Source organism: Apteryx rowi, unplaced genomic scaffold (genome assembly GCF_003343035.1).
Source record: "Apteryx rowi isolate R43461 unplaced genomic scaffold, aptRow1 scaffold_83, whole genome shotgun sequence".
Classification (NCBI taxonomy): Eukaryota; Metazoa; Chordata; class Aves; order Apterygiformes; family Apterygidae; genus Apteryx; species Apteryx rowi.
Genome location: NW_020451127.1, coordinates 681,344 through 705,199, shown reverse-complemented (window position 1 = coordinate 705,199; position 23,856 = coordinate 681,344). Strand labels below are relative to the sequence as shown.

The window sequence follows — 23,856 nt, the reverse complement described above, 5'->3', positions numbered from 1 at the left end:
GCCACACAGCTTTCACTGTTCACCAATCCTAGGTGCCACAATTTGCAGTTCCACCATTAAGACACCTCCAGTCTGATTCACAGAGAAACCTGCTCCATGGAATTCTTCTTAAAAGACCTTTAACCCCTCTGTATCCCTCATTCCACATATGCTGAATGGGATACTACACAGAAATCTGCATCAGTCTTCCTGGGGTGGGTTAGTTAAGGTGTACAGAGTACTCTAAAATATTCAAAGGGTCTAGCAGGGATAAAATTGTTCAATACCCACAACTCTGCAAAATCTTTTCAGAATTCCTCTACGTTGCATGGAAGAGAAAATGCCTTACAGGTTTCAGAAATTAATTGGAGATGTAACACCAAAAGTGGGTGTGAACTGGAACTTGTGGTTATGTTTCCAAACTTCATCTTAACACAATTACATTATCTTTATCAACTAATAATTCAGGCAAGATTCAACTTGGGCTTACAATAGCATCCGATTGTGAAGGCTTAGTGACAAAAACTGGCAGCATGCCGTTTGGCTAGACAAGAGCTGTTGATCCAAAAAGAGAGCACTTCCCTCAACGTGATAAGGGTGACTGGTGGGATTTCGCATGGAAATGGTATATTTAACAAAGGCTAAGTTAAGATATAGGAGACCAGTTTTCCCTGGCTCCCCCCACAGATGACAGAGAGAGAAGGCAGCTCCTCCAGAAGACAAGTCAGTTAGGATCCTCTTTCGAAGAGCCTTCTCTACAGATTTTTTTTTCCTATAGTGACTGCAGAAAAAAAAACATGGAACATGACCTACAATGATTTAAGTTAAGTCTTTGTGAACATTCCCTCCATAACCTATATCCTGTCCCTATGTGGAGAGCTATATGGAAAAATGTCAGCTCTCACTCCAGAAAATACTGTCTAGTGTTTATGGGCACAGATGGCTTTCTGAAATACAATCTAGCAGAACTGATGCAGTGAGGCCTCTGATAACAATTCCAGGAAGAGCAAGAACACTATTATTTTATATTTAGGCTTTAGCTAACTCTAAAACCTAACGGTGACAACAGTTTATACTGCAGATGAGCTTGTGTAAGTTCTGATTCATGAAGCGAATATGTACAGCCAATGTGCCTACCAGTATATTCTGGATGCAGAGAGGGATACCAAAAAAATATGAAGTGGAGCAAGTGTCTGCAGCACTACTAAAAATCTCACGTCACTTCTAACTTTGTACAAAAGATGATTGCTCAAAGTTTCAGCAATTTTAGAGTTGATGAAAACATAATCACCTTCTATTTCCTACACAGTTGTCAAAAATCTTCAGCTATTTCTTTACTACTGTCGTATAAAAATATGCTTTTTTCATAGTAAGAAAACAGCTGCACTTTTTGCATCAGACAAAAGTAAATAAAATTTGATATTGATAAAAGCAACTGACAATAAGGAATTTCATAATGACTTTTGAGGTCATTTCAGAATTCATCTCAAAGCTAGGCTGTCCCTGAATTATCCAAGTCTGCCACTGAAATGGGAGCCCTTTTACCGAGGTTTGGTCTAAATGCCTAAACGAGTACCCAGCCCTTTGCTTCTGTTGGCTATGTAAGTTTACTTTTGCTTCTACCCAGCATAACACCACATCAAGGGCAACATACCAAGGGAGCTGATGAGAAGACAACACACCTACCAGGAGGAAGCTGTTTCTAGCTTGTAATTGGCAAATATATACAGATCGCCACCTGAAATTACGCATATGATAAAGGAGCAGAGGAGCTGAAAACACTGGAGAAAGGACGTCAGTGCCAAGGCTTTGCGAGTTGGTAGGAAGGCGCTCCATATTTAACTGCATGAATGGCACTACTAAAAAACGATCAGGAAGAGACAGCTAGCTCGCAAGGAATGGTTAAAAAAAAAAAAAGACAAATAATCAGGTAGAGTAGTAAAGCAAACGCCCTCAAAAATGAAGCAATGGAGAATGCTGTCAAGGATGTATGAACAGACAGTAAATGTTCCCTAGCCGTGTGAATCGGAGGACAAGGAATGAAGAAGGCAGCTCGCTAAAAAGCTACTAGATGACCAAAAACTCTAACCTCACAGCTTTTCTCCATGCTTGGCCTCAGCTCTCAGCATCATCATTCTCACTGAGCAGAGGAAGAAAAGTAGGGAAGCCTTACCATGTTTAGTAAGTAAAGTGAGCCAAGAACTTGACAGCAGATAAGAACTTCGAACCAGAAGGAAAGCATATTTAAAAAAGCAGAGGCAAAGTAATGCGTATAAAAAGCACTCTTGATTTACAAAGGTAGAATATGCCAGACTAATCTGATTGCTCTTTTAAAATATCTGACTTCCTGGACAAGGAAAGCACAATAGCTCTCATTTCCTTGGGCTAAGGAAACATTTGATGCAGTCAGTACCCAATAGAAAATGTATCAGTTAACACAAAAGACAGGAGTTCATACAAAAACTGCACAGCTGTAAAGAACCAGCTAACAGGAAGATGACTACGGGGCTGCTGAAAGAGGAACCACTGCACTTGAAGAAAACAAAGTGGAACTTCTCAGGGACAGGTAGGAGAATCAAGATTTTTTTTTTTTTTAATCCGTAACTTTGGAATAAGATATAGGGACACCTGCCAATGACACAAAAAAAAAAAGAAAGAAAGAAAGAAAAAAAAAACAAGAAACATTGTTAATACAGAAAGGGAACAGAATATCTGAAATGGATGATGTGAGGGCTGGAATAAATTTAATCCCGTTTCTATTAACGGTACAAAGTGCAAGCCCACGCACTTGGGGAGCTCAAAATAGGCAGGAGCTCGTCAGCTGGAAATAAGAGAAAGAGAGGTTACCTGAAGCCATTACTCAACCACTTGACAAGTACATGATATTGATGTGAATGGCCATAAAAAAGCGATCAGCAGTCTCACTAAGTTGCAGGGAAGGCAGTTCCAGGGAGAATAAGGCACAAATGAGATTTCACTTGGAATAAATACTGCATACAATTCTAATCTCCCACGTTCAGGAAAGATACAGTAACAAGAATAGCGCAGAGAAGACCAACCAAGATGCCAAGCTGAATGCAGAGCCTTCCTTATCAAAGTTAAGGGTTTCAAATTTTAGCTTAACAAAGAAGGGTTTGGGGAGGGGAGCACGAGTTTTCCCTGTAAACACCTGGAGACGGAGGAGAGCTATTTTTACCCAGAGACTCTGTGTTAGGACACAGACAAGCAGGTATCAACTGGTTAGACATGTAGTCAAAGTGGAAACTCAGGATGGTTCCTGCCCATGTGAAATTCTAGAAGAGCTTAACGATAGGCATGGTGGGGTCAAACAAACTTGTTTTAATGCAAAGCTTGCATGTTTATGAAAGGATTATACAACACACAACAGGTATAACCTGGGAGGATCTGTCCAGACCTCTCTGCCTAACTGACAATCATCAGCGACTAAATAGGAGCCAAGTTCTCCAGCACAAAAGCTAAACTACTCTCTGAGCACGATGGGTATGACTTTCCTTATCAACAGCGGTCTCTCGTTTTCCTTTAAACTGTAAAAATCTCAGAATTTCAAAGCTAACAGTGAGACTTACTAAGCAATAAGTTAGAACACGGGTGTGTGCGGTGGTGGGTCAGGCTGCCTTCCACACAAACTTTAACAAACAGCACCTACCTGTCTCTCAGGGCATGGTTTCTGATCTCCTCCACGAGCTGGAAGACACGGGACAGCGGTGAACGAAATACATCAACAGCAAGGAAGTTCTTCTGCCACGGGGAGACGGTAGCTTTCACAAAGATCTGCTGGATGTAGGCCACTGGAGCACCAACGTACTGTGGGGAAAACCAAAGGGAGAATGAAAACACATGGTGAGTGGGAAGCTGTTTAGCAGAATTAGAGCACAGCTTGGCAACTTTTCAGGGAGCAGTTTACCGGAATATATTTTTCTTTCCCAAATTAGAGGTGAAACATGACAGTAGTAACTTAGCAAGAACAGAAGGAGTCTGTTTCTCAAAGGGGCAGAACGCCACTGACCATTTCATCATCAGTATATTGCACTTCTGCGTGAGGCAGAGGCTCTCAGCTCCTGCTGAATTTGGTCCTGGAGTGGAAGGCAGGAGCAGGGAGTCACTGCCTCTCAGATTCCTCTGGCAATGCCGGTGCTGGCTCCACTGTGTGCCATTTAAACCTTCGTGGTCCCTGAGCCACAGGCTGCTGGCCCCTGCTCTAGGGACTGCAGCGCTGACACACAGCGACGGCCAGAACTTTTGCGCTCTGGCAGCTGCACTAGGCGACAAAGCGGAAGGGACGATTTAATCAGCCAGCAGCAACCCGAGTTAATGGCACGGTGCAAAACGTTCTCAGTTGCACTAGGGAGGGTAGAAGGTGGCAAATGATTTCAATCAGCGAGAAGAGCCCACACAGAAAGAGCAAAGAGCTGATGGTATCAAAAACATTAAGCCAACAGGCAGCTTCGCTTAAGAGAGACCCTGGGATGAAGAACAAGGCAGGTAATAAGGGATGATTTTGGAATTGTTTCTTGATGTCCTAGACCACGTTATCAGCCTTCTTGGAAAGCACCAGGGTTCCAGTTTGCTTATGCGAAAGAAAGTTAACCTCTTACTCTGACCATGAGGATATAAGTCTAGTTTATCTTCACAATATTTACCAGTCAATTAAAAAAGTAAACAAACAACCCCCTTTAAACTGCACCCAATTCATTAGGTTCTTCAAACAGTCCTACAGTCCCTAGACCACACTGTAGCAGCTAGCTATACAGCCAGGATCTGCGGCTGCCTCAATTCAAATTCAAATGAAACACTCTTGATTGAGACCTTAAGAAGTAAGCCTAGGCTAGCTATATTATCAGAAAAAAGCCTGCTAGTTGTAATGGCATTTTAAAGATACTTTCTAGAGCCAAAGGAGAGAAAACTGTAAGACTTAAGGAACCAGACGCTCTGTCTTCTACCTCCAGGCCACAAGTCCAATCCTAACTCAGGCTAAGATGACTGTTAGTTTCTATTCTGATAGCTAATTAGCGATCTCCGAAGTATAAGCTGGCTGTTTGGTCAGAATCCAGGTTCTTAAACAGCATTTCAGAGCTCTTAACTCTTGCAAGTGCCTAGCATCGTTTTTTCTGACAGAGTACGGCTAACGCAGGGAATATCACTGGCCGTACTGCCTCAGCTTAGCGGTCAGACAAATCAACAAGGGACCAGAACGGTTTTCAGTTCACTGAGGTAAAGCACAGGTAATACAAAAGGGATGTTTCAATACCTCGTCTTCCCCCATCCCTTACGTACACCCAGCGCGCCCCCCGCACCCCCAATGCCAGAGACCTACCCAGTCGGGACGCTCACTGAGATCTCCTTGCTGGAGGCCTGGGTCTGGAGAAGGTGGGAAGTAATCCTTCACGGGGGTGCTGTACTCCACAGGTCCCGTTCCAGGTAACGGCAGCTTAAGCAGCGGGTAACTAAGATAACGACACAAGTGAGAAACATTGAACTATTTTTTTTTTAAACTAGGCTTTTAGACAGTTTCCCAGAAGAGCTCAAAGAACGAATGGGCCACGCAGAGTGTACCCACTCCATCTTAAACCAGTCTCTGCAGGACAGGCGGCACGGCTGCAATACAATAGGGCTTGAGATCTCATTGGAACTGTTTTATTTATTTCCCCTAGGTAACAGATATTTGGTATTTCACCCTTGGAAAAGGACAACTAAAAAAATCCCAGGAGAAGAAGGAAAGTTCTTCACACAGGAACTCAGCGGAACTACTTTCCATCACCTACAAGTTAGTAGTGCTAAAGGCACTGGATTATGTAGAGCTACCTCTCAACTGTTCTGTAGCCTTCACAAAAATGAAATTATTGTTGCATTTAGATTGCTCCTTTCCTGACCCCTACCCCATACTAACCACCTAACTGTCCTCATTGAGATTTGAACAATTTCCAGTATTTGACATAAACTTCACTGGTCCCCAAAGCACTTTTACTGGTAGCAATGAGATACCAAAATAAGTATGAAACGCTTATCTTTTTGCTCCTTTGCTACCACAGTCTTCAGGTGTTTGTAGCAGCTATCCCACAATAAACACGGTACTAAAGATCAATACTTCATACTGTCTGAAAGTAGATATACTGAGATTTTCTCTAAAGTCACTAAAAATCACATCAGAATTGAACTCGTGGAAAAACAAGACTGCTGTTACAGAGATGCTTGACCAACAGGCTGGAACTGCCAGAGCCAAAGCGAACTAGAGACTGGATTTTCCGGGGCTTTCTGATGATATAACTTGTGCCTTTTACTGCTCTGATGCTTCACAGTCCATCAGACCTTAAATTTCCGACATATTTTTCAGTTTAGCTGAGCTTTTCTGGCAGTATTCTCAGAACAGATGTAAAGGCCTTGGAATTGTTTTCATGCAGTACTCTGCCCGCTTCATTGATCTGTCAGGGGTATAAAAATGCCGAGATTTCTATAGCTTGAAGCATCAAAGGACACGGTGATGACAAGCAATAGTTAAGATGAGGTTTCAGACTGAACAACAAAAGGCTAAAAAGAACAATGGAAGCAAAAACAAGACACACCAGATTTGCAGTTTTATTAGTTTGAAAAAAATCCAACATCATCATTGTACTCAGTTGATTGTGCAATGTGAGAGAAGAGAAAAAGAAATAATAAAACCATGTCGTGATACATCGGAGGTGAAAACACCCAGCAAACCCTACAGTCTGGAGACACAGTACAGCCTTTTTCCTCTAGCAAGCAGCAGTCGGTTTTAGCCCTTCTAAAAGACGCGCAGCATCGGCTTGTCACAGAGGATCTGATGAGAACAAGAGCCTGAGGGAGATGTACAGCGGTCATTTGATGTCTGATTGAAACTAAGATAGACATAAATTAAAAAAAAAAATCAACTAGAGGTGATAAACAAAACAGAATGAGTTGAGCAGGTGACTGAGGAAGAAAGATTTTTTTTCACTAAATGATTTTGACATTGATGCCTCAATAGTAGGTCCAGCTCCAGAAAGCTAATGAAGGACCAAGAGGAAAACCCTTTCGATTCGTACTGCGTGCTTATCCGGACGTGGATTTCCCTGTGCAATCACCTCTAAGTTTTAAGAGGTCAGAACAAAAATCTTTCAAAGAACTTAACATATTTAAAAATAAAGGCACTGAACCTAAAACAGTCAGCGTATTTATAAGAATAGTAATGGGATGTGCTGGTTTTGCCTCACACGCAGGCGCAGAGCAGCACGTGTTTCAAAAGTGATCTTGCTACTTCTCTCGTTGAAGCTTTGCTGTGTAGGACCAGGATATTATCGGATAAGCCAAAGCAAGCGGTTGCCAGTGCTGCGCCTGAACAGGAAGCCTCAATATACAGCAGAGCTGATGGAAACGACAGCAATGTAGCAGACTATTGTATCTACACAGTCAGTTTTGAAGACCTGAACACCACCAGAGGTCACAGCTACAGCACCGAGTAAAGGGTGACAGAAATGCTGAACACTTCTGGATGCTAAACATTTCACGAGTMCTCCTTCCCGGTTTAGCAGAATTCAGCCAGCCCTGCACGCAATCCCACCCCTGAACGCTCTTCTTTCAGTCAGTTCCTGTCTTTCAAAGCAAAAATGCCGCAAATCCTGGCAGASGGCTCACTCCATGCGGAGTTTTTCCACCTCCTAAAGCCCTGCTGGGATGCAAGGATTTTGCCTTCCTCCTAGTTGCTAGGGAGGAGAAGACTATTTTCACTAGCCGGAGAAGAAAGAAATCGAAGCGGGTGAAACGAGCTCAGCCTACAGAAGCAACAAATTGCTGCCTCCCATCTCTGCCTCGCTTAGGGAACAAGTAGCCATCCTTTTTCATCCCGCTTATCCAGTGTAGGACCCAGTTCCTATTTAAAACACGTACACCCCTAAATCCAGCCTGAATACCAAGCCGTACATCCCGGCCTTGCAACAGCGATCCGGCCTACAGAATTCATGGGCCTTGCAAATGCTAATCGAGCCTCTCTCTCTCTCTCTCCTCTTCCCCCACCAACATGGCACTTTATACGTATTTACAACGGACACAAGCTGCAGCAAGGGAAATTCCAGCCAGATGCAAGGAAAACATTCTTCACAGCGGGAACGGTCAAACGCTGCAAGAGGGCCCAGAGAGTTTGTGGACTCTCCATCTTCAGAGATATTTGGAAGTCCAGGCTCTGAGCCTAACCATGAAGTTAGCACTGCCTTGAGCAGGGGACAGCACCGGATGGCCTCCAGGCATGTGTGGAAGGGACCTCCAGAGGGCTCTAGTGCAAACCCCGCTCAGATCAGGGCCAACGAGAGCAGGTTGCTCAGGGCCACGTCCAGGCAAATTTTGAATATCTTCAAGGATGGAGGTCCCACAGCCTCTCTGGGCATCCGTTCTAACATTTGACCACCCTCACAGTGAACATTGTTTTCCYTACATCTAGTCAGAATTTCCCATGTTCCAACTTGTGTCCTTCCACTGTGCACCTCTGAGAAAAGCCTGGCTCCACCTTCTCTACACCCTCCCATTAAGCAGTTGTAGACCAGCAGTAAGATGTCCCCTGGGCCTACGTAAGGCTRAGCAAACTCAGTTCCCTCAGGCTCYGCTCACTCACTGCGTGCTCCAGCCCCCAATCACTTTGACTTACTGGAACAAGTGCAGCACAGAGCTACCGCTGCCTTTCTYGTACTGCAGCAAACTGGGCCCAGGACTCCAGATGCAGGCTCAGAAAGGCCAAACAGAGGGGAAGAATCYCTTCCTTCACCCTGCTGCCTGCACTCTTGCGAATACAGCCCAGGAGATGCTGTTGGTCGTCTTTGCTGCAAGGGTGCGCTGCTGACTCACATCCAGCTTGTCCACCGAGGCTCCCAGGTCCTTAGCTGCAAAGCCGCTTTCGGGCCAGTCCTGCTSCAGGGCCTTAGTCCTGCAGTCCCAGATGCAGGACTTTGCATTTGCCTTTTTGTCTTTGTTGAACTTCAGGAGGTTCCTGCCAGCCCCTTCTCCCAACCTGTGGAAGTCTGACTAGCACCCTTGCCTTCCACCACATTGACTGCTCTCCCCTTTTGATACCAATTTGGTATCGGCAGCAGACTTGGTGAGAGCGCACTGTCCCACTACGCAGGTCATTGACAGCGATGTTGAACAGGCCTGGCCCCAGTATCAGTCCCTGGTGGATGCCACTAATACTCAACTGCCAGTTGGACTCTCTACCATTGATCACCTCCCTCTTGAATCTGTGATCCAGCCAGTTTTCCACCCACCTTATCATCCCCTTATCCAGTCCATATCTTACCAATTCAGCTATGGGAGATCATGTCAAAGGCCTCATTAAACTCAAAGTATACAAGATCCTCTGCTCTCCCCCTTGTCCACAGCACCAGTCATCTTGTCACAGAAGACAACCAGGTTAGTCGGGCATAATTTGCCCTTGGTAAATCCATGCTGGCTGTTCCCAATCACATTCTTGTCCTTCACGCGCTTGGAACCAGCTTCCAGGAAGGTGAGGTGAGGCTGACCAGCCTGTAGACCCTCTCCCAATTTCCACGACCTTTTAAAGATGAGAGCGCAGCCTCACATGACATTGGCCTGCTCCTAGCTGGTTTCATGGACTTACCTATGTTTAATTGGTTTACATGCTCCCTAACTGTATCCCTCTCTGTACTCCATTCCCACAGACTCTGCTAGTAGAYTCAGGGACTTCAGATGCCAGAAGGCAGAATTTACCACTGAAAAATGAGGAGAGAGGGAGGAGGAGAAGGARRAAAAAAAAAAATTAGTATCTCTGCTTTTTCTACATCCTTAKGTCCCCTGCCCCGCTGAGCGGYGAACCTACATTTTCCTTAGCCTTCCTTTTGCTGACGCTTATACAAGCCTTTCTTGTTGCCCTTCACATCCCTCACTGGTTTCAACTCCAGCTGAGCTCTGACTTTCCTGACTCCAGCCCTGCATGCTCAGACAAATGTCTCCGTGTTCCTCCTAGGGAGTCTGTCCCTGCTTCCACCTTCCAGGTACTTATTTTTTGAATTTGAGCTTGGTTAGGAGTTCCCTGTTCATCCATGCTGGCCTTCTGCCATGTATGCTCAACTTTCTGCACATTGGGATGAATCAGTTTTGTGCTTTGAGGAGGTTGTCCTTGAAGATTAACCAGCTGTCCTGGACCCCTTTACTGTCCAAAGCAGCTTCCCATGGGATCCTGCCATGAAGATGCCTGAATGGGCCAAAATTTGCTCCCTGAAGTCCAGGTTGGTCCCCTCTGACCTAAGTTATCCTATGGTTCTAGTTTATAGAATGACAAAGACAAGTCCCATACAGTCATTTCTGCATTCTCTTCTCACTCAACAATAAACTGGTTTTATTCAAATATACACACACACTATCGTTTGGATGAAGAGACCAAATCTGGAAAGCATTTATACAATGGTGAAAAAGGTTTTCAAATCTAGGAGTGTAAACCAGAGAGATAGAAGAGAAAGAGGTACAGACGGATCCTAGGAAAGCATTACTGCACTTGCTCTCCTACAACAGTAATTCACAACTTACAGGCATGCGATGAAAGAGTTCAAAAAGCTTACAATCTAGCCAGATATTCTACAGTGTAAGCAGTGAACAGGCACCTACAAAAAGAATTGTAAAATACCACCCTACCATCTACCCAATATTTGCAAAATGTAAACCTCTAGAGAGATTTGAAGTTCCAGTTGCAAGTCACACACAAATTACTAGCCTGTTCCTGTAATTACAGTCGGTCAGACTGCTGGAAAACAGAGTTTTCTTTGCTTTACGTGCTATTTCTTCTGTCCCAGCTAATTCCATAGACTCTTGACTGTTCTCATAGTCTTTGTCCCATGCAGCAGGTGATTGAACTTCAAAACTGGGTGTTTAGTAGCAAAATATGAGTAAAAACTTGTGAAGATTCAAATARCCCTACTTCACCTCCAAGTATACGATCTGTACAAAAACTAGGACACTTTGAAGTAACACTTTGGAACAACTGATTCAGGTCTAAGAGTATTTCTGAACGTTTCTTCCTCCCGGTAGCAAGTTGCCCTCTCTGAAGAGCATCATAATTTCTATTAGATGTACAAAAAACAGAGTTGGGATTCAGTCATCAGGATGATGATTCTAGAAAGTGCTATCTGCAAGCACGGAATGACAAATATACCCCCAATTCTTCCACAACTGGGCTGCCCAAAATCACTTGGGCAAGCTCCACTGCATCTTGCTCTGCAGGCCTGCTCTGACTGGAATCAGAGGTGCAGTTGGAGAGGGAAAGCAGCTGCACAAGATTGTCAGTTTAATTATGGCATGGTTAGAGATGACAAAATTCTAGAAAAGTGACCTGAAACTGAACTGTTAAGATCACCCTCATAGTCAATGAAGCAGCTTCAGTCTTCCCTCCTCTGCCCATTATGCAAAAGGAGCTCATTTTGTTTAAAATCAGCACCACAGGCCAACACAAGATGAGTTTGATGAGCGCATCTCCCTAACGGAGCAGGCAGCACTCCAAGGAAGCTACTCTTAATTAGGACCCCATCTTCATGTACATCTCTATGCACTTCAGTACAGCATTAACCAAATGGAGGGAGAGGAAAAATATATTAAATGCTCAATTCCATTGCCAGTAATGGTAGGATTTCAAGCTGCGTCTGTGTGCAAGCGATATCCTCTCTACCCCAATTAGCTTGTTCTGTAGTCTTATAAGTTCAGCRTAACATGCATATCTTCAAGGCGGTATGCACAGAAGCTATGCTTATTGTGCAAAACGTTAAYAAGCAACAGCGTCAAGCTTAAAATAGATGAAAAATAGATTGTAAAGTCTCTTGCAGCTCAGACATTGCAAGGTAGCCTGTCTAAGCTGGCATCATTCATCTGGCAGCAATTACTGCCCCTGAACTGTCAGTAGAAGAGATCTAAACATAATTAAGTTAACCAATCCATTTTGCCTGAAGTAGATTAGGGAGTGTTCACATGAACTGCTGGCAGAGTTGTGGGAGCAGCAGCCTCCAGTAGAGGGACAGGAGAACAGCTGGGAAAGGTTAACGACCTAAATTTCCACAGCTGTCTGCAAAATGACAACCTGGCCATAATCACAGATGTTTTGCCAGGATTTAGCATGTCACATCAAGCAGTTCTGGATTCTGTTCCACCCTTTCTGTGCTTGAGGCCATGAAGAAGGGCCTTAACATGCTAGCTTACTTACCACAGAAACTTGTTAAAAAAAACATTTCTATAGTCAAAAAAAAAACCAAAAAACGGCCTCTGGAGATAGCTCTCAGTTGCTCCACCATATTGGTTCTTAGCCACCAACATATTTACCTCTGAATAATACCATTTMTTCTCCAAGGAAGGTGCCTGTTGCCAGATCCTGGCATAGAGGTGTGGCCTAACTCCTTCACTATTGAAAATTTTCTTCCTACACATGTATCTGCTGTTCACAAAAGCCCCGGCTTTTGCTATGGAAGCTATATGACAAGTTGGGAATGAATAAAGTTCAGCAAAAGAAAATAATCAGACATTATCACCAGCAAGAAGGGGAAAAGGAGAAAAACTAAAATATGACTGTGGCCAAAAGTCCCGTTGCAGGTGACTGCAGTGATGAGTAAAGTATGAAGTCACTCAGAAGGCCCAGAAAATAGGCAARTACTGCAAAAACAGTGACTCAGTGATTAAGCCATGGAGTTGCCTATGACTGACTTCACACAGAGACTTATTCCAGAAGGGGTATGCATCACTGATGACTAGTTCAACCCGTCACACATAAAGAAGCAATCTTCTTTAAGCAGAATGGCTAAGACTCTTCATCCTGGGGGGGAAAAAAAGAAAAAAAAAAACCCAAAGGGGATGCGATGGAGGTGAATAAAAGCATGAATGGCACAGACAGGGAATATAAGGATGAACTGTTCGCTGTCTTTTCCAATAGCTAGGGGTCAAAGAAACCTAACAGGAGCCAGGTTCATAACACACAAAAGCAACTCCTTGCTGAAGGAGGCTAAGAAGTTTACACAGGGGCCAACAGACAACTTCACAGAAGATAAATCCCCGCTGGATTTCTGAATGCACAGAAACTACATCGTYGTATCTCCATCAGGGACTGCGGATTAAAGTGCATTGGAAACTAAACAGATCAGATGTTCAAACTGAGATAGAACAGTGCCCACTGGCAAGCCAAGCCAAGCCAAGGGTCAAAATGAGAGGGAAGAATGATGTGGCAGGGGAGACATTAAGGCAAGTGACAATGAATAGGAGGAATCACACCTGATGAGGGTCAAGARGGGAGAGCCAAAGATCAGAGCTGGAGACAAAGGCTGAAGGTGACAGTGGGCAAGCAGTAGGCAGAGCTCAAAGAGGGCAAGTGATACCTTTACGTTAAAGTCAAGGCAGAGAAGAAAAGAGCTCTGGGGCAGAGGAAGGAACCGGTTTAGACTGAACTCCACTCTGACCCAAAATGGCAGTTTGTATACAGCTTCCAGTTGGGTAGGGTTACACAAGGCCTCAGGCAAAGATACAAGACACGACCGGCTGCTCCACCTTGGCTAACATGAAGGAGATCAGTTGAGAATCCAATATTTATTTTTTTTTCTGTTGAAAAAAAGTTGGGGTGGGGGAAGGTTAACTTTCTGTGGAGGGGAAGAAGCAAACCATTCGCATCCTAAARTGCAAACACATTCATGAATAAGAATTAGCCACCTCCCAAAACACCAGGCATTTTAGCACAGCAACTCATGGCTCCTTAATAGCTGTTCCTGAATGATCAAGGGTGGGTTTTTTCCCCTTCATATCTGGATTTTCAAGCAACTGTCCAAAAAGTTCAAAAGCCCATGACAATACAATGGAGGAAAGAGTTAATGGCACTTTCTTGGAACAATCAAAAGCAAGAGAATGAGGGGAAGAATAAGAGGGAAGTTCTTGATAGAAGAAAAATTAGACTTGTGAGCACTAAGGACTATACCCCACTGTGGCTGTCAGTGTAACCAAGGCAACCAAGATTCCTATTCCCATCCATCCTCTTCAGCCCTGCACTCAGTCTAGACCTGTTGATATCCAAATCAACTTCTGCATTTCCCTTCAATTCATTTGCTTAAATCATGAATATGGAACAGGATTAATGCTGCACAGAGAGATCTACATGCTCCCTCCAGTACGTACTTTGAATCTGTCACTACACTAGACAAGAGGAAAGCAGCATCTAATACTGCAGGGTACTCAGAAAGTCTGCCTTTTCCTCACTCGATGCTAAATGGCATTAGATTTTTTCCTACCCAGTCTACAGTTTTCTGCAAGTCACGCTGATGGGGCTCCTTCAGCTTCCTTCACTCTTCCAGGCTGCTAAGTCAACGAAAGCCATACTGCCAAGTATGAAGAGAACTGTGTTTATTTTCCTATATGCTTATGCATCTCAATTTTAATACCGATCACTGTTAAAAGCAAGATGTACCAAACCTCAGCCAACAGCCAGGACCATCAATCTTGCTCATAAAGCCAGTACTGCAGTACAAGCATCTATCATGTGCGCATGGCTCCACTCTCATAGGCATTATCTTCATCGGGAGCAAGAGCTTTTGTCTTGGGTGATATTACCTGTATGTTCTGCTGAAACTACAAATGTGGCAGACAGCTGTGGCATTAGATTAGACATTAGCATGCATCCATCAGGAGCAAGACTTCCTAGTAGGTTGTCTGGCATAATCAAAAAAAGCTGCAACCATTTTTTTAATTGCAATCCACATTTTCAGCAACCATCTTCAGAGAAAAGGCCACACAGGAAATCCACTTTTATCTCTACCTTAAAATAGAGCCTGCTCTGCAGTTGTGATAAGGACTATAGGAGCTAAACATAGGTGTATAAGACAACATGACCTAGATACGGTTTACATCGCTTGTGCTATTGCTTTGCTGCAGAGCTCAGGAACAAGACTTATTCTTGGGAATCTTAGCAGAAACTCCCTGATCTTGAGCCAACTACAACATAAATAAATGTCCGCATAAGAGAAAGGAGGCAATCTACTAATATCACAGCAATATTTGAGGATTCATGTTTATGAAGAGTTTTAAGAATGTCTGATGGAAGAACACACAAAGTACATGTCCTACTATACACTTGTTCTAAATTATTTCAGTAAAATGCTAGTTCTTGAATTTATTTAGCCTTATGTAGGCAGACAATGACAACTGATCTAGTTGTTAATATCTAAGACAGACTGACAGCAGGGAAAGAAAAAAAAAAGAAAAGGAGAGAGTGAGAAAAGAGAACCCAGTGATATTGAGAGATTCACTAGATCTACTGCTTCAAACAGCAGTGTTAGAGCACCTTTAAGAGACACTTCAAGAACAAACCAAGAGCTGCCCACTGAGTTGTCAGAAGCTTCCTAGCTCCCCACAGGAGCTAGACATTGCAAGGACCGTGAGATGTGACAAGCCCGGTTCGTTTCTAGGTGCACTTCTTACCAAAGAAGAGAACTGCTCCATACTGAGTTACAGGAAAAGACAATTAAAACTGAACGATAGAAACTACATTTCTTTTTGTTAGAGATATTTTTTGACCATCAAAGAAAGTTCTTGAACACCAGAAGGGAAAGGAGAGAAGAAAAGTAGGATCTCAAACAGTAACAGGAAAGTCCAGAAAGAAAATTTGGTTTTGAAAATAAATTCTTTTTAGACAGTCAGTGCACCCTGACACCCTTCTGCAAACCCAAAAAATGAGGAAAAATTGATCATCTACAAGTTACTATTGCTGAACTCAAGCAAGAGCACATTTTGGTTACCAAACATGAGGTGGGTTCAAGCAAAAATGTTCATCCAACTACTTTACATATTTTCAAGACAGCTTCGAGGGCCAAGATGGAGGACTGCCAGGTCAGCCCGAGGCAGCTGGCAATCCAACCGGACTGCAAACCCTGAAATTGCATATTCCTCGTTCAAATGTAGAATCAAAGCAGAGATCTCCAGCATCCCAGAAGAGTCCTCTGCTGGTGAATACAGAGGAAAGTAGAGAGCTGCTGGATCTTAGATAACAGGGCGGTGGCGATACACTGCCTTAAAATAGGTACCACCTTCATTTTGCACACTTTAGGAGAAGCTTTTAGCCCATTTCCAGCCAAAATTAAATAGCGCAATCTGAAAACCAATTGCTAATGAGACATCCAAAATTTGATGAAAAGACTCTTGTTGGTTGTTCTTCAGCACGAGGAAGCAATACAGCAAATCTACTTTGCAGTTCACTTCTGTTAATTTTCCCCATGAAATCTAGGTGGTATTTAAGGAGAAAGCAAGATGCATTTTGTGTTTAGTTTCCATTTAACAGAGCTTTTGTTTTTTGAGTAACTGCCAGTGGGTAGAGAAGGCCAGATACTTGGCAGCAACAATCTCCTGTTTAGTCTTACTAAGTGCATAAACAATACCTGTTTCTGAATAAATGATGCGTTTGCACTGCACTGTTTCCTGCTGACAGGACCTTCAAAATTTGCATTGCAAAAGTAAAGATTTTCCCCCCCTCTGTGCTGCCAGTTTCCTTTTGCTAAGCAGAATAGAGGTCTCATCACAGAACTTGCTTGCATCTAGTTTCATCATTCACTCCCACAGGAGACTATTCTCTGTGTATTTGGAACATGAAGAGGCGGACAGAAACTCAGCTCCTTTGGTTAGCACACAAGATACTCAAGCCTGTAAGATAGTAAAACGTTCTTTTAGAAAAAAWAWATATATATATAATATACACACACACATATATAGGGCCTCTAGTTCCAGACAGTTCTAAAATTCTTCAGAAGCAGAACCTAATGTTTCAAGCAAAGAACGAACACCCACAAAGACTCACTCTGTTAACTCTCCCAAACCTGCTTCATAAAGTCAATTGCTGGATTTTTAACTCCTATTTTAAATTAAAAAAAATTCTTCAGAACTACACAACAATTTCAAATTTATCCCAATTCCAGATTTATAAATATGTACCCTCTTCTGTTCTTCTTAAAGTTGGGGAGGAAGGACTACTCATCAGATAGGCTTTAGTGGCAGTCTCTTTTTACTGGAAAAAAGGAAGCACTTGGATAGGTTTGTCCCTGCAAAGAAGAGGAATGTTTCTTAACACAAATCCATTTAAATGGGATGATCAAAAGGAATGTCACCCACAGCAGGATGTATAGTAAAACAAGAAGTTCACTAGCAAGCCCTGTCACAGAATCACAGAATTGCTGAGGTTGGAAGGGACCTCTGGAGATCATCTAGTCCAACCCCCCTGCTCAAGCACAGTCACCTAGAGCACATTGCACAGGATTGCATCCAGGCGCGTTTTGAATATCTCCAGAGAAGGAGACTCCACAACTTCTCTGGGCAACCTGTGAATAGCTAGATCAGCAAAAAACCCTCACTCTGAAGTAAGAGCCAATACAACTTGGATTTTCAGATTTAAATTAAGACTGTAGAGTAAGAATCACAGGCATTTTTTGCTTTTAGTTTGCATACTAAGTTATTAATAAAAACAGATACGCTATGTCTTACCTATAGGTGACATTAAAAATGCTGTCTACACAGAACACTTGAAGGTTAAATATAGGATGTAAATACATTCAAACAACCTATAACTGATGCTTTGGAGATATTCAGTAGCAAGATCAGTTACTCCAAAGTGGGCTGTGCTACCTGGTCCTTGGGTCCTGACCTTTTTGGAACAGGAGTAACACCATCATTTCAACTGTTGCCACAATGAATAAGAACCACAACCTACCCTGGATAAATTGGGGGGCTTGCAGTTTAAATCCGCTTTTAAAAGCTATCTGAACCTCTGCACATGAGGATAGTTCTGTTATAGTGAGGGGTGGGGGGAAAAGGAGAACGTTAATTTTTTCTGTAGTAAGGTTTTACAGGCTTTCCTTGACTCTGGGTGCATATACATCCAGAGAAGGGAAGACTACATTTCAGCCTCTCTCCATTTCAGGATGTAGAGTTTACCCTCCTGGGATCTATCATTTGCTTGCTTTAACCATAYGTTATACTTGTTAACCATACGTGAGGCTGAAGAATACAGAATGCTTCCCTTTTGCTCTACCATCTTTTCTTCTTACCATGCAATTCTTCAGGGGCAGGGACCAATGTTCTTCACAAGACTGAGGATAAAGCTCCTTCCTTGTTAATAACAGTCATTCRGAAACCACTGGATCACATCACTCGCATATCTTCTTTCCTTACTAGAATGACTCGTAGTTCCTACTGTTTAATTGGCCCATGTTTGATTCAGACGCTGATCTGCRTTACTATCCAACCAGAGCTGAAGGTCTCTTCTACCAATTGCCTTGGACAGAAACAYTGCCTAAAATGAACTTCTATCTTGAAACTGGGCCTTGATTTTCTCCTCCAGCCCCTTTCTCCAAATTCCAGCACACTTCCCACTTCTTGCAGGCAGATGAGATGAGATTTGTCCTAAGCAAACGGAGCACTTCTAAAGAGCACAAAACAAAAGAAATCCCAGCAGTAAGCTGGTGCCAAAGACCATTATTCAGAGTCCTCACAATACGATGGAAGAAAAGGCGGCAGATACRGCACTTTGTGGCCACCAGCGAGGTCCCCGCCTGCACCCAGCAGAAGAAGGCATCTGACAATTCCCATAACTAACATGGTGGCTCTTGCGGACAGTGTCCAGTCCACACCAGACCATGTTGAACATGCCCAACAGCTGCCATTTTGGCATTCTGGGAGCACAGTCAGTTAGACGTAGTTTTAAAGCAGATATACATACAGCTAGCTGTGCTGGGTCAGACCAAAGGTCCATCTGGCCCAGTAGCCTGTTTCTTACAGTGGCCGATAGCAGATGCTTCAAAAAGTAGAAGAATATGGCAAGTGTGTAATGGATAAACGAGCTCTAACAGACACAGTTCCAAGACTTAACTCCAACCTAAAGCAAGTTAATACATTAGCCTAAAACTCATTTTCCTGGTTAATTATCACAATACTTGTGAAGTTTCCTGCTCCACCTCTTAGATTGCCTGCAGTCACTGAGGTGACTGCTAATCAYCTCTGTCTTCCTGTTATGCTATTTTATGTATCCAGCCATCCTGATTTAAAAAAAAAAAAAAAAAATTAAAGCCTTTTGTCTGGCCTTGGCACTCCCTCGCTCCCAAACTATAAAGCTTTACTGTAACTGATGAAAGGACTTACACACCTGAAAGATTCTAGTGCAATACAGTCTGGAAAGATACCAAATATCTTGCTGCAGGTCTATACTGCCATAGTCCCTACGCATTTATTATGGGATTAGCTTTCAGCAGCCATAGCTGTGCTAACCACAGAGGCAACTCAACTGCATGCAGCCACACACACCACAAGTATCAGATTATTCCCCACAAAGCAGACGTCTCTCAGACTTCTACGGATACTTATCGGACACTCACTGCAGAGCGTATCCCCCGAGTTTGAGCTCTGGCAAGAAAATACCCAAATTCTAGCACGAGTCAAGGAACCTGGAATACAATATAGTTGATAATACGGCTTCATCGTACTGTACCTGGATATAGCAAGTTTTATTTTCTGTTTTAGATGCAGAAACAATGTAAGGAATGCAACTGCAAAACTACGCAGACCCAAGAAAACCAAAGTTATTCTCAAATCACTTGATACCAAGGATGCGAGTTCCCTATAGCACCACTCCTTGGAGTTTCAGCTTGGAAAAAAATAGAAGTAGGCTTATCAGGAAGGAAGTGGGGTGGAGGGAAGGAACACTCCTAACACCTTGATAAAACACCACAGCTTGCATTAGAGAAAGTGAAAAAGGACTGCAAACTACCTTGAAAACATCTTTGCATTCCTGTTCCTTTATAAACTTCATAGACAGACTAAAGAACATACAGACTTCAACCCAAAACTAGATTTCCAAGAAGTCAACTTTTGGCCAGAAACCATTCTGAAGTCTGTCTGGGATAATCTGGCATTTACAGACAAATTCTGTTTAATCAGCCAGTATGCACGCCCTTCCTGTGATTATTTAATTTGGATTAAAAAAAAAAAAACCCAAGGATCAATTGCATTTACTCAGAGCGAGCCAAGCAGCCTCTGCAGCAAGAGCAGCCAAATTGCATTACTGGACCACTTYGGCGGTGTCCCTGACACGAGAAGGTGGGGACTTTTCCCAACGCGAGGCTGTGCACTCGCACACCAACCTCTCCCTTCTCCCACCRAACCGCAACGGCAGCGGCTCGCGCTCCAACAGCCGCTGCCGGGGTGACCCAGCAGGGAGGGAGCAGGCTGAACGGAGYATCCCAAAGCCGCCAGTCTGAAAATATCTCGGAGTAGCCTATGCATGGATATCCTCCAAGGGTTCAGTCCTACTACACTGAAACGCCGGAGTGTAGAAGGGCTGTACTGCAGAATAGTTCTGCCCTAATTAGTACTGCYGCTTCTCAAGCTAGAATTAATACCTAGTTAACACCAGTTTATATAGAGCAGATCGGAACAGGAAGCGAAACATTCAGAAAACCAGCTCCTAAAGAGGGAGAACTTCAGCCATGCTGGTTGTAGCACTTCAGCTTTTGCCAAGGTACTCCTGCTCTCAAAGGATGTYCCRGTRTTTTAAAAATCCTTTCCCTCCTAGGGCCATTATTCGCTTTGCTCATGAGCTCCAGTACCTCATCAGAAAAACAAACTATTCACTTTATGATGGTTACCTGTGTGTTTGACAGTGTCTTAGAYCCTTTTCTGCAGTTTAAAGCTAACCARYAATTGCAGAATCCTCAAATGCCAKCACTGAGCAACGCAGACACTTCCAYRTATACACAGTTACAAGTAGCTAATCTGCCAAGGAAGACCTGCTTTGAAGCCTCAGGGACTTAGTGAGAGACCTTAATTCACATTTCTCCAAACATAACACCAAGGACACAGGATAGGTACAAATTCTGACCTAGCAGGCATAAGGTTCCCAAGAAGGAGGGCAGCAGTTCCCCATCCTAGACCAGATTTCCTCCTGTTGTCAGGGAAATCCTCAGTTTCGGAAAGGCACTAAGCATGAACCTTTTATTTTGASCCCTCCTGAACTGCAACACATGTATTGATAAACATTTTAAACCAAAGCAGTTGTCTTGCATTCCTGCATTTACCTCCAGCAACAGCACCTGAAAGATAACTGAAAATAGGAGCCTGGAAGGTCTGAAGAAGCAGTTAGCAAGCAGGAGCACTGCGGCCTGGTGGTTAAGGGCTCACGGTGGAGCTGCACTTTGGCTAGTGCAGGCTTGACATGGGAAAGCAGCATCCAGCAGAGCTGAAGTTAAAAGATACAGCTGCTACTTGTAACCATATCAGCTAGATAAAGAGACCTTAAAATCCATTTGCTTGGACCTTGTAGAAACTTCCTATTTCTCTAGGACATAAGATCTGAAAACAAAACTAAATATAAATTAAAACTAATAATAATATTTACGTGGAATCATACGCAGCTGTGCAAAAATCAGGAAAACAATGTCTCTGTTCCTGCTTACAGCCTTCAAGAGTTACATGCATGAAAAGCGATCTTACGGGTTTCCAGCGTTGCACCTTTTAACACACAKGTGAAGGAAGAAGTGTCTTATCCCGAGTGATGCTCCAAGAAAAATTTATGTTCTTATCTATTCCAACACTGYTAGAGCTCCTCTAAAAGCAGAGGAGTATATCATCAGAGGATGTTTTATTTTGACCAAATGAGACAGATAAGATACTCAGACTTAAAACCTTGAGGACAGAACCTGCATGCACACAGGCACGCATGTGTCTGCACACAAATCTGAGCACTGAAGCTTTCACAATTCCAGTAGTAGCAATGCCTCACTGGAAGTAATTAAGAGGCCTGAGTAACATTTCCGAGTGTGACAATATATTCAACTGCAACTCATGTCCAAATTGGAGTCCATAAGGAGAATCAGTAGAGAATTTACAAGAACAAAAAGCTTGCCGAGGCAAGGGCTGAAAAAGAAGAGTACAAGCTTCAGGGAGAACAGAATATGCAAGAACAGAGAGAGAGATTAACTTTCCTTCTCCCCATCTTTAATTTATGGGTTTGGAGTTCACCATTAGGTGGTTGGGGATTACTTATTTTACTTATTKCTTTACTTATTTCACTTATTTGATTATTTTTTACTATTTACTTAATAAACCGCATTAAGATACTTCATCCCTGTCCTTCCTTTTGCCCCACGCAAAAGGATGACAACAATCAACCCCGTTAAAAAATGGTACCTTCTGGGAYAGCACATGAAACGGTGAAACCTGAGCACCTCCATGCTGCTAAGACAGCTCCACGGATCGGCAGCCCAGAACCCAGCCACGACCTGGGAAAACAAGCACTTCGCAGCACTTACCAGCAGGCCAAGATACAGAGGCCAGTGAAGAGGATGATGGGAATGGGGTAGGAAGCACAGAGCAGTCCGTGGTTATAGAACGCCCGCGATATCCTCTCGCGCAGTTTTTCAGTCAGGGTCATCCTCAACGGTCGTCACCTAGCTGCCATCCCGGAACGCATCAGGGGTTCGGGCGATCCCAGCATGTGCAACGCTTCAGCAAAGGCGCTGGAGCCTGCTAGAAACAGGGGGGGAAAAAAAGAAAGCTCATGAGAAAAAAAATTAAAGGAAAAAAAGCACTGGCAACTTGCTTTACTGAGACATTCAGCTTTGCACCTCCCCAGAAGAAAGGCAAAAAAGACACCACGCACAAAGCGCTTGTCCCAAGCCTCCAGGCAATTTGATCAACTTTTTTTTTTTTTGCCACCTAGGAGCAGGAAGGGGCAGAAAACATAACCAGAGAACGAACAGCAGCTGAACAGACATCAGGCACCGCTGCCATGAGCTGCCGGTCAGAGAAAACACGCAGGAACGGAGCTAAGAACCAAACTGCCTGAAAGGAAGGAAGAAAAGGAGCTTAGCAGTAAAAGAATTAAGCTGTACTCTGAGGAGACGCCAAAATGCCAATTAGAGAAGGCGGCTTGAGCCTAGCTGTCAGCAACGCTGTCTTAAGGGAAGTGCTCTCGGACACTGACGGAAGCACATTCACTTTGAGGGCTTTAACTACGAGCCGCACAGCAGTAACGACGGGAAGAGATTAGAACGGGCTTTACAGCTCGATGTAAAGTAGCCATAGTTCAGAAAGCTAAGCCAGAGCACACTGCACAGTGAAAATAAACTAACACAGAAGCTTGTTGTCCAAATGTGTTTTGACTTGACTGTAAGACCAGGCTGGTCACCAAGTGCAAACTGAAGTGCAGATGTCCGAATTGGTCAACTTAAACTTGCCACTTGGTTTTACAAAATGTAACAAATATAATATAAAAAGCCCAAACGAATGGTTACGTTAATGCATGAAAACACAGCACAAACCAGATTTCTGGGAAAGATGGGCAGAAGAAACTTTTTTTTTTTTTTTTTTTTTAAGACTTGAATGTAAGACAGATTTTTCTACAGTTCCGAGCTATCATTATCCAAGATTTTTAGCTGAGGGGAAATAAAGAGATTTCTCCTGACTGGTTTAGAACAGGAGTGGGACAAATCAGAGACCCAAAGCATACAAAATAAGTTACGTTGTCCACAGGAAGCTGCCATTAATGATTGCTCCGGAGAATTTAATACAAGACCCACGCATAGGCTAAAACCAGATAGTCATTTAACACTTCGAATCCCTCACCTTCACCCTCTTGCTCGGAAGGAATACCAGAAGAGAAAGGTGGATAGGTTCACAGGCAAGAAATACACTAATGGTTATTAATACAGATCTGGCTTAAGAAGTCTGTAGCCCCAAATATCTAGAGGATGAGGGAAGCATCACCCTTGTACTCTTTCCTGAACACGCACTTTCAGCTTGCGAGAGATAGAGGGTGCTGGGCAAGACAAACCCTTAGTACAGCCACTGTGCTTTTAATTTCAGATTAAA

The 23,856-nt window shown here is 43.4% G+C and overlaps 1 protein-coding gene across 9 annotated transcripts in view; it reads right to left on the bottom strand.

The window, feature by feature from the left end:
* The window catches only part of SCAP (SREBF chaperone), a 77,441-nt gene that overhangs the window by 33,315 nt on the left and 20,270 nt on the right, over positions 1 to 23,856 (bottom strand). For 6 of the 9 annotated variants that reach the window (XM_026089702.1, XM_026089710.1, XM_026089706.1 and 3 more), the window contains 3 exons: positions 22,296 to 22,512; positions 5,315 to 5,444; positions 3,647 to 3,804 (listed from right to left, as the gene is read on the bottom strand). In XM_026089702.1, the coding sequence (XP_025945487.1) occupies positions 3,647 to 3,804; positions 5,315 to 5,444; positions 22,296 to 22,417 (410 nt within the window). In that variant the 5' untranslated portion in view covers positions 22,418 to 22,512. The remainder of the gene's footprint in view (positions 1 to 3,646; positions 3,805 to 5,314; positions 5,445 to 22,295; positions 22,513 to 23,856) is intronic. The other 3 variants (XM_026089703.1, XM_026089707.1, XM_026089704.1) reach the window with 1 other exon arrangement.